Consider the following 9541-nt stretch of genomic DNA (forward strand, 5'->3'; position numbering starts at 1 on the left):
ACCCTACCTCCCCCCAGCCGCCAGTTGTCAGCACTGGCGTCCCTTGTAACTCCCTTTCCTGTGTTTTTTTCTCTTTTTTTATTCTTTTTTTTTCTCTTTTTTCCTTCTTTCTGGTTCTCTTTCTTTCATTCTCTCCCTTTTTTTTCGAGCTATTAGATAAAGATAACTTTGGGGGGTTATTTATAGTTATCACGCTCACTGCCCAGCAAGGGCCTTTCTATTTCGGCCCGGAGCAGACCATGAAGAGGAAGTGGTGGAGGAGGGATGATGAAGAAAAATGTTGTGACCTTCCGGTAGGGGGGTCCTGGAAGTGGCTCGCGGCGTAGACACCGGAGGCGCACGAGGGTGAGGCTTCTCTGGGAGAGTCTCTGGCGGAGGAGGATGCGGAGTAACTCGAAAGAGCTGGTTTCACTATAGGAAAAGTAGCTGGGAGGGTCACCGGGCATACTCTGCTGCCGTAGAAATGAAGGAAAATATAGACGGAATGAATAATACAATGTAAAAGAAACAATATAAACTAAGGTATAAAGTGAATGAAAAATAAGGAGGCCCTAAGAAGCGTCCCCAAGGCAAGGCCTTTTAAACTATGGGTAGTGAGGGTCCCAGACCTAGTGTGATCCTCCCAACTGTGGCTCGGAGGCTCACAACAAAGAAGGGGAATGATTCTTTTTTTCTTCTTTTTATTTGAGGGCGGGGTAGCTGGGGAAGGTGGTTTTGTAGTTGGATTTTTGTTTGGGTTTTTTTTGGGGTTTTTTTTGTTTTTTTTTTTTAAAAAAAAGGGGGTGATGGGGGGTTGCTGGGGTGATTGGGGTGGTTTTTTTTTTTTTGTTTTTTGTTTTTAGGACCTGGTTTCTTTTTGGTTGTTTTTTGAGAGGGGTTTTATAGGTAGTTGGAGGTTGGTTGGATTGGGCCTTGGGCCATGAATTAGGTTTTTGTTTAGTTTTGATTATGCTCTAATCTTTGAAGTCTGGTGATGCTTACCTGCGGGAAATCGATGGTGGTAAATGCCTTCCTAATTGAAAGAATATTTTACCCAAATTTTGCAAGCTTTGAAAGATAGTTTAAGGTCTTGGCAACATAGATGGAAGGGTTTTTAAAGATAACTGAGGGGTGTTTAGTGGAGGGGCAAGGGGGGAGAATACAGGGAGGGTATGTCTTTCTGTGACTGGCGGGGGGTGGTGTTTGGGGTTTGTTCTTGGTTGCTTTTCATGGAATCTTCTCTCGGGTTGTTTTTTTCATGTTACAGAAGGAAGGGGCTGCGTGGTTCGTGGGCATGCGGTTCTGGATTGATGTTTGTGCAATGGCGCCCCTAGCCCACGAATAATCGGTCCTGCAAGTCAGCAAATGTATAATACCCGTTAAATTATGCCTTTCAAGATGATAGATAAACAGGCCCATCAACTATCTTTAAAAGTGTAATTATTATTTTTCAAGGGCGTTTAATTGTTTTTAAGGAGTTTTAACTATCTTTCAAGGGGTCTTGACTATCTTTTGGGGGATCTTGACTGTCTTTTACAATATTTTGACTATCTTTTAAGGTATGTTGGCTATCTTTCACAGTTAATTCAGCTTACTTTACAGTAATAGTACTTCCATCAACAGATGAAAGTGCCAAAAACCCCCGAATTTGGGTTTCCAACACAATTCCCTATCCCGAAAGCGTGAGTGTAACTCGTTGATGAGCTGAAATCTGGACAATCCGCTTAGAATGTCCTTCTTGAGAAGAAGCCAGGGGACCACAGCCACATGGAGGCACGATAGTTGGTAGGGCCAATCCAGTCCTACACCGACCAAAGGCTTTCTCTCAACTTTAAGCTGGTGGCCGGTATGCGACGTTATAACCTGCCACTTTTGAATCAAATCCGGGCTCAGCACGAGGTCCTTTTCGGCTGGCCAAGTGCTAGACCACGTTACCATCGGTCCATCCCTCTCGTTGAAGGTGTAGCGAAAAATACAGGCATGTCCCTTTTCTTCGGTCCACTCCCCGCTATTCCCAATCTCCATTATCTCCAACTTTGGCATCCAGCTGACCGCTTGCATGGGTAGTTCAAGTGACCTGTTCATTGTGCTATTGAGTTTCTCGGGATGAAGTTCGGCTGTGGTCAGCGCGAGGCGACGGAGATTGGGCCACTGAGGGGACAGTTCTGGTCCATACCGAAGTTTAGGGGGCTTTTCAAAGAAAGCCTCCGCTTCTATATATCAAGGACCGGCCAGAACTTCAAGTTCGCGGCTTGCTTTGTCGAGGACGCGGCCCAGGGCTAATCTTGGTGGCCTTGTGAAACTTTCATGTCGTCGGCCAAAGTCTTTGAATATACTTAGCCGCCTAAGCATACTCGGGAAACCAGTCTTAACAAGCCTTTTGAGCTCTGAAAATAACACCGGATTAGTTTCGGCCTTTTCACATGTATAATTAATGTAAAAGAAGAAGAAGAAGAAGAAGAAGAAGAAGAAGATCCCCAAGATAAGCCCGAGAGTGGCCCTGCCCAATGTGAGAAGACAAAAGAAAAAAGGCTGGAATGATTTGATACAACACAACATACCTTTTTGATAATTGGAAGATAATGACGTTAACGAAAGCTTGAACTCACTCCGCATGTCCTCCAAACAGACAAAACTTTCTGTGATGACTTTACTGACGACATTCGGAGATAGCTTTCGGTGACACTGCCGCCGAAAAGCGAGGCCAGTCACGATCTCGACCCTTGGGAATGTCTTGCGTTTGCGACGGGTTCCATGACGGGGAGCAATCCTGTAATTGAGGTCTAACAAGTTTCCACACAGCCGTAGTGTCGCCCCATCAGGACAATCCGAGTATCTCAGCGCACCGTTACGAATGCAATGTGTCTCATCAGTGTTATGCTTGATGGAAAACTGGCTGTCGACAAAACCGAACCAGTCGCCAAATCGTTTCTTGAGCCGCTTCCCTGGGGGAAACGGATTGTAGGGATGACATTCCCGCAGAGAAAATAGGTGCTGAAACCAGTGTTGGGAATCACTTGGTGACTGTATACTAATCTCCAAACTCATGCCTTCGGTACCTGGTCGTGGTCGAGCGCATCTTTCCTCTCCCACCGCGTTAGGATATCCAGCAATAACAGCAGAGCTCTGATTATGACGGCATTGTTGGTGGCTACGGTGATAGCACCCTCTGGCAAGGAGCACGAACTGCAATCATATGTTGGGTAACAGAATTCGAAGCCAAAGTCCACGAACATAGTTCAGCCTGTAGACATTTCGGCCAGCCATAATGCAATGGTGCATGCCGGCTCTTTTGAGGCTACGGCAAGGCCCAGGTTGTTTGTGATCGAAAGGGAGGGAGGGGGCTTGCTCTGCCGTATGCAGGTTCAAAAGCTTTCCTTTTCTCTCCGCCCTTGGGCTGCGATGTCTTGCAGATGGGAAAAACGCATAGCCAAGGGATGAAACGAAACAGACCACCTTGAAGGGAGGGCAACTGATCGGGACCAGCCAATCGGCATCGACACGCAGAAAAGCTTTGAATCCTCATGTCTTATGAAGAGTCTATGGTGGATTGGTCCATGATGGAATCACCAGCAAAGAAAGTCGTCACAATAGTAGTGTGAATATTCCCCAATCTATTTGTTAAGTCCCTATGCCTACCCTGAAGTAGGCTATGTACACGAAGAAGTTAGGTATTAAAAATGTGTGTGTTGCCACCCAATCACTCCCACCACTCCTGATCCGGCCGACCAATCATCCCCCTCCCCCTCCCCCCCTTTCCAAGCTATCACGCCCCCAAACCTTTTCCTTTTTGTAAAAAAGAAGATCCGGGTCTAGGGGTATCAGCTTCGCCTTGGCCCTGCGTTTGCGTCTGTTTGCACCACACCGCATCGAATGGTAGATAAGTCAAAAAAGCCAAAAGAACTCCGATAAGCCGACCCCTTTTCCGCGCAGTGAAGTGCAGTGTGTCGTATGTCCGATCCGATCCGATCCCATGTGTACCTCCTAGGCAGAATGTGCTCCGTATATGTGTGCGTGGTGCGCCCTGTATGCGCCTATGTGGTGTGGTGTGTCCAGTGTATCCGGTATGTTCTCTTCGCTGTTCGCGCAAGTGGTATCTCAAAAATGGAAGAAATCAACAGCCCCGGTGAGCTGAGTCGAGCAAAAAGGTGCTTCGCTTGGAAACCATTGTGAAGTGAAGAAAAGAACCGAACAGCTCCTCAATCAAAGGATCGATAAGAATGTCAAGCCGAAAACAGAAAATCCCAGTTGCCGAAAGCTCAGAGCATGGCAAGAGCACCAAAGAGACCAGCAATGAAGGCCGCGGCAGGGGCCTTCTTGTTGGCGTTGGCACCGGCAGTCTGAATGGGGGCGGTGCCGTTGTTGGGAGTGGTGGTAGGGATGGGGGCAGCGGTGACCGAGGTGGGGATGATGATGGTGGTAGGAGGCAGGGGCTCCGAGGTGTAGATGATGTTGCTGGCCGAGACGACAACGGTGGAGTAACCGGTGACAGTCTTGCGGTCAGTGACGGGAACAGTCGCAATGTAATCGACCTGCTCCGTGATGGTGACCGGGATGATCTCAGTCACGTAGTGAACATCGGTGACAGCCTTGGTGATACTGTGCAATATGTTAGAGTCGGGCATAAACAAAAGAACGGAGTGGGCAGCTTACGTGTTGGTCTTGGTGACCTTGACAGTCTCACCCTCGATGACAGTGGTGTAGGTGGTCTCGGGGCAGGTGACAGTCTCGTAGACATCAGTAGTCTCATACTCGGTGACCAGGGACGTGGTGTAGACAGTCTCGGTCTGGGCAACCTTGGTGACAATGGTCGAAGTCGAGGTCCAGGTGATCTCGATGGTGGAGCCATCGACAACAGTGGTCTCGGTGACAGGGCAGAGCTCAGTGAGGGTGGTAACAACGACAGCAGCGTTGGTCTTGGTCACTGGAGGAGCAGTCTGGGTAACAACAACCTCGGTGGGAGCAACCTTGATGATGGTGGAAGTGGAGGTCCAGGTCACCTCGACAGTAGAGCCATCGACGACAGTGGTCTCAGTGACAGGGCAGAGGGAAGTGAGGGTGGTGTAGACGACCTCATCGGCAGTCTTGGTCACGGCAGGGCCAGTCTCGGTAACCACAATTGTTGTGGGCTTGACGGTCTTGACGGTGCTGGTGGTGGTGTAGGTGGTGGTGTATGTGTGACCAGGCTTGGTGTAGGTCTCGGTGACGGGGCAGACGGTAGTGTAGGTTACGACAACCTCGGTGACCACGGTCTCCCACTTCTTACCGCGGGGGATGTTGGCGCCAAGGGTGGTGGCCGCGAGGGCGAGGAGGGAAAGAGCTGCTCTCATGTTGACTGAGTGAGTGGGGATATCAACAGCGACTGACTGGCTTGTAGCGAAGGTCGTAGAAGACGGAAGCAACGAGGGTCTTATAAGTAACCTTAGCGAACGAGTTACTTGATGGCAGGGAGAAAGAACCTAAGAAATAGCCGGTTGGTATCACGAGTGACTGCGAGGAGGCTGGTGATGGAGGTAGAGAAGGAAGCACGAGGGAAACCGGGAGGCAGGATGTTTATACACAACGAGGGCAACACCCCGGTTGAGGTGGTAGCATGGGAGCGAGGGACGGCGGAGATGCCATGACATCCTGCTGCTGTCCAACAAAGACGCTTGAGACAAGCCCACTGGACTGCGTGGTGCCGGCCATGGAGGATGGAGAGTGGAGACTTGGAAGGTCGCAAAACTGGACAAATGGATGGAGCCTCTCCTCCCGGGAACTGTGAGGTTGGGCAGATGCCCGCACTTCCGCCCTAGTTGGAATACTGAAGTCGAAGTACCTGAGCGAGCACCACCCACCACAGCTCTGGTTGGCCAGTAAGGCCACTTACTGGGTCATGCAGGAAGAGACCGCTCAGTCCAGGAGGAGGCTAGCAGCAAGATTCTTGACACATTGTACCCAAGTACATAGCAGAGTCGCATGTATGTAGGTGCTTGCGCTGCATGTGCAGTGCTTGTGTCTGTGCCAACCACCCCCCCCTCCTCTGCGCACCACCTAGGAAGAGCATACAAGTAAGTAATCGCGAGAAAAAAAAAACCGATTTCGGCTGACTCGAGCAACCAACGGATAGAGGCGGCCACAATGGGTGCCCGTAGAGCCCTCAGGCAAGCATAGGGAGAAAAGAAGAAAGCTGCACTTGTGCTTGTTTCAGAAGACAGAGCTGCAGCGGCACGGCAGCTTACAGCCATTGGGATTCCCACAGCTTTGCCATCTGTGCTTATTCATAATGTTATCGTCCTTTTAGGGTCTGGGTCACCAACGAGGCCCAACTCTTTGCGTGAGAAACAGAAGCGAGGGTGCTGTGCTCTGCTGTGCTCGGCTTAGCGTGGTAGCGGGTGGTGTAAGTCTGGAAGTGGCCGTCAAGGCGGTTGACGTTGGGGGGGGGTAACGGGACTCCACCAAGTGATGGCAGGGGTTGCGGCTGACCCCTGACCGTCTGTTGTCTGTGGATTTCTTGGGACGATCTCGACCCCTGCCAATGACATCGTTTCCCCTCGGGGCGATGACGGTAGCTCGCCAAGCCCCTGCGTCGAGACTTGGCGCTCTTCTTGGTCTTCTTGGCCCTGCCTTGACGTGTTTCCGGCCATGACCAGACCTCGCTGTCGACCGGGCCGACAGTTGACCGATTCGGGCGAAGCTTGCGTCTAATCTGGGAAACAACACATTCTGTCTTGGAGCTATTGACGCTGTTTATGTGCCCTTCAGCTTTTGTTGTCAGAAATCGTGTCTAGGGTGGCTGTCTGCAGCACAAGCTCTTGCATGCCCAGTCTGTAGTGTAGGGCCCTGCATCTCGTCCATGCTGGAAGGGCGGTGATGGACGGGAAAAGCTGGCGATGGGCAGCCGGTTCTGATGGCACAGAGTGCGGGGCATTCGACCGCGCACCGAGCGGATCAGGGCAGAGGGAGGAACGGACCTGTTGCCCTCGTTGACTGTTAACCGTCCTGTGGTGCAGGTACAGTACTTGTCGTGGCCGACCGCTCGCTGGCTGATTTGTTGCCCGGCCGAATGCTTGTAGATCAGGCGTGTGCTTGTCTGTCATGAACCTGCTTCTCCAGAGGATGCATGCCGCCACGGCCGCTTCTCTGTTCGTGTTGAGAGAGGCTAGTGCGGGCAGCTCCTCGATCTGCAGGTTCGACAAGTTGACGTGGGAACGGCTCGCTCTCCCACACGTAATTCACGGCTCGTGCGATATTAATGCGACCAAACCTCCTCCCCTCACTATCGACCCTTTTCGTGCCGAGGGGTCAGAGGTGTTCATGGCGTCATACCCGGGAAACCAACCAGCTGGACCACGGACGCTGGCTCGGTTTACCGGCACTGGGGCGACAACGGCACGCCATTGGACTGTGGGGTCAACCCCAGTAAACAGATCCCGATCGCACATGGGTGGGGCTGGACCTAGATGGACTAAGACCTAAGAGCTGTCACAGAGCACATCCCGCCTTTGTGCAAGTCGGATCCGAGTTGCTTGTGTCCAGGTTGTATGCCCTCGGGAGGGCTCACTTGTGCCATGTTTGCTGCTGCTTTGTCAGATGGTAGTTGCGAGATGTCCGAATGCTGCATATCAGAACAACAAAATCAAGGACAAGACTCGTCGACTCGAAGTTTCCACTGCATCGTGTCTCCAACTTGCTAGCAATTGGCTGGGCTTCCTGGGTGCATATGCAAGGTGAGTCCCCATGTCGTATCTCGAGCCCCCAAGCGAAGAGGCGTGTTCGTCGGACCAATTCCGTGGTCAGAACGAGAGACAGATATTGCGGGTGGTGGTTGACGAAGTCAGTCCACCTCTGCTTATCTCAAGGTCGGCCATTGTCAACAGGTGCCAGCGAAGATGATACGATCCTTGGCGGCCAAATAGCGACGACCGGCCTGGCACAGTAGAGTCGGCCACGGGAAGAAGGGAGATAGACGGGGACCACCCTACCTTTCAACTGTTTCCCTTGCCCCTCGAGGGTGACGGTTCCGGCGACCTGGTGATAAAAGTTTCACGAAGATGCTGGAGTCACACCACAGCATGGTTAGGTTGAAATATGTGCTGGCTGCTTCACGTGCCGTTCTATGGTGAGGTGCAAAGTAGCTCGAAATAGGTAACCCGTTGAAACATCACACATGTGTAAGTTGAGAGTCGGGTGTTTAGGTAACTGGAGAAAGCTGCAAGTTCCAGAAGGCTGCCAGAAAGATGGAGTACGAAAAAGGGATCCACACCCCCACCAGCCTCTCTTGACGATAATCTAATCTCAGCCACTTCCCCAGCCACCAAGCCACACCACTACCACCATCGCTTCCCCACAGCCTGTGGTCCAAGCTTTCCGTTAATGCAACGCCAGAACAACTTTTGTGAGACCCAACATCAACCTGTGCCCGACCACTTCATCCGACCTCTCTCTTTTTTTTTCTCTCTGACAGCATCGAGTTATTTTTTGCACCTCCTCCAGCAGGGTCCCCAACATGGCCGTGACAAGAAACCTCTCAGGATTTTAGACGGTGATCCTGAGGCACATGTTCGATTCATGATGCAAGATTTCCAACGGCTGTCCAGGCCCACACACACTTGCAGCAAAAACCGGTATTTCTTTGAAAGATCAACAGTGATATCTCACATGAGGAGCCTCAATTCTTCCCGTTCGAGCCGACCTCGTATTTGTCCAGTTTTTGACAGCAGCTCTATGCAGTCATCCACCCATATTCGATGGCTTGCATATCGGAGAATGTACATTCTGGTCCAATCATTGGTTATTGCAGGTCGGTTCACGTTCCATTTCTCATATGGCCTATGATGCATTCTCACCCAGCCTCAACAACTCGCTATAATGCTCGGGATCTAGCCACACTCTGATGCCATCAACATCTGAAAGATTGTCAAATCAGAGTTCCTGGCGTCGTCCGGTAACAGGATAAGCTTCCAAGAATTCTGAGCTATTATCACCTCTTCGGATTGAAATGATATATCTCCCTGAAATTCTTCAAAAGTCAGACAAAAAAAAGGCAAAGACAGATTAGAATTCCCTCGCCAATATGCCGCAAGGCCTACTGTACCATGGGAACCACACCTGGAAAATGTGCGTCCCATTAGCAACTCTGCTTCACCTCCATGCAGAACTGCCTGCTTGAATGGAACTTATAGCTTATACTTGAGGATGATACTGTTCAAAGGTTACGAGCCCATCCCTAAGCTGCACCCGACCCTGCAAGAGGACTCGTTCATGACCTTGCGAGCCCCGTTCGTACACTTGACACCTTCTTAATTGTTTAGAAGTGCCAAGCAATACATTTGCGGAGTGCTCATGTATCTGCTGTAATGTACAATTCCGTGGGGCCTCAACCTATAGCACCACAGGCGTTCTCACTTAACCCTTCAACTATATTAACTGTCAACCCGGTGCTCCGTCCACTTCCAAATCCATTCCTAAACCCACAACGCACAAAGCCCAACAAGCACGTCACAAACCAGCAGCATTAGAGACAAAGTGTAGCCATAAACAAATGGTTATAATATTGGGGTCAAGCCCCCTGCCCACCGGC

General features: G+C 50.8%; 1 protein-coding gene across 1 annotated transcript, besides 1 other annotated feature; it reads right to left on the reverse strand.

Moving 5' to 3' along the window:
• The first annotated feature begins 324 nt into the window (after nt 1-324).
• Nucleotides 325-464: a repeat region (rgion duplique sur le chromosome 1).
• A 3774-nt stretch (nt 465-4238) lies between these two features.
• Nucleotides 4239-5667, reverse strand: PODANS_7_10710 (uncharacterized protein; the record flags this gene model as incomplete). The annotated part of the gene is made up of 3 exons (XM_001908404.1): nt 4239-4578; nt 4633-5438; nt 5539-5667. The coding sequence occupies 3 exons, from the start codon at nt 5665-5667 to the stop codon at nt 4239-4241; spliced, it is 1275 nt and encodes a 424-aa protein (XP_001908439.1).
• Between the last annotated feature and the right edge of the window lie 3874 nt (nt 5668-9541).

The sequence above is a fragment of the Podospora anserina genome, chromosome 7 (genome assembly GCF_000226545.1).
Source record: "Podospora anserina S mat+ genomic DNA chromosome 7, supercontig 1".
Taxonomy (NCBI): domain Eukaryota; kingdom Fungi; phylum Ascomycota; class Sordariomycetes; order Sordariales; family Podosporaceae; genus Podospora; species Podospora anserina.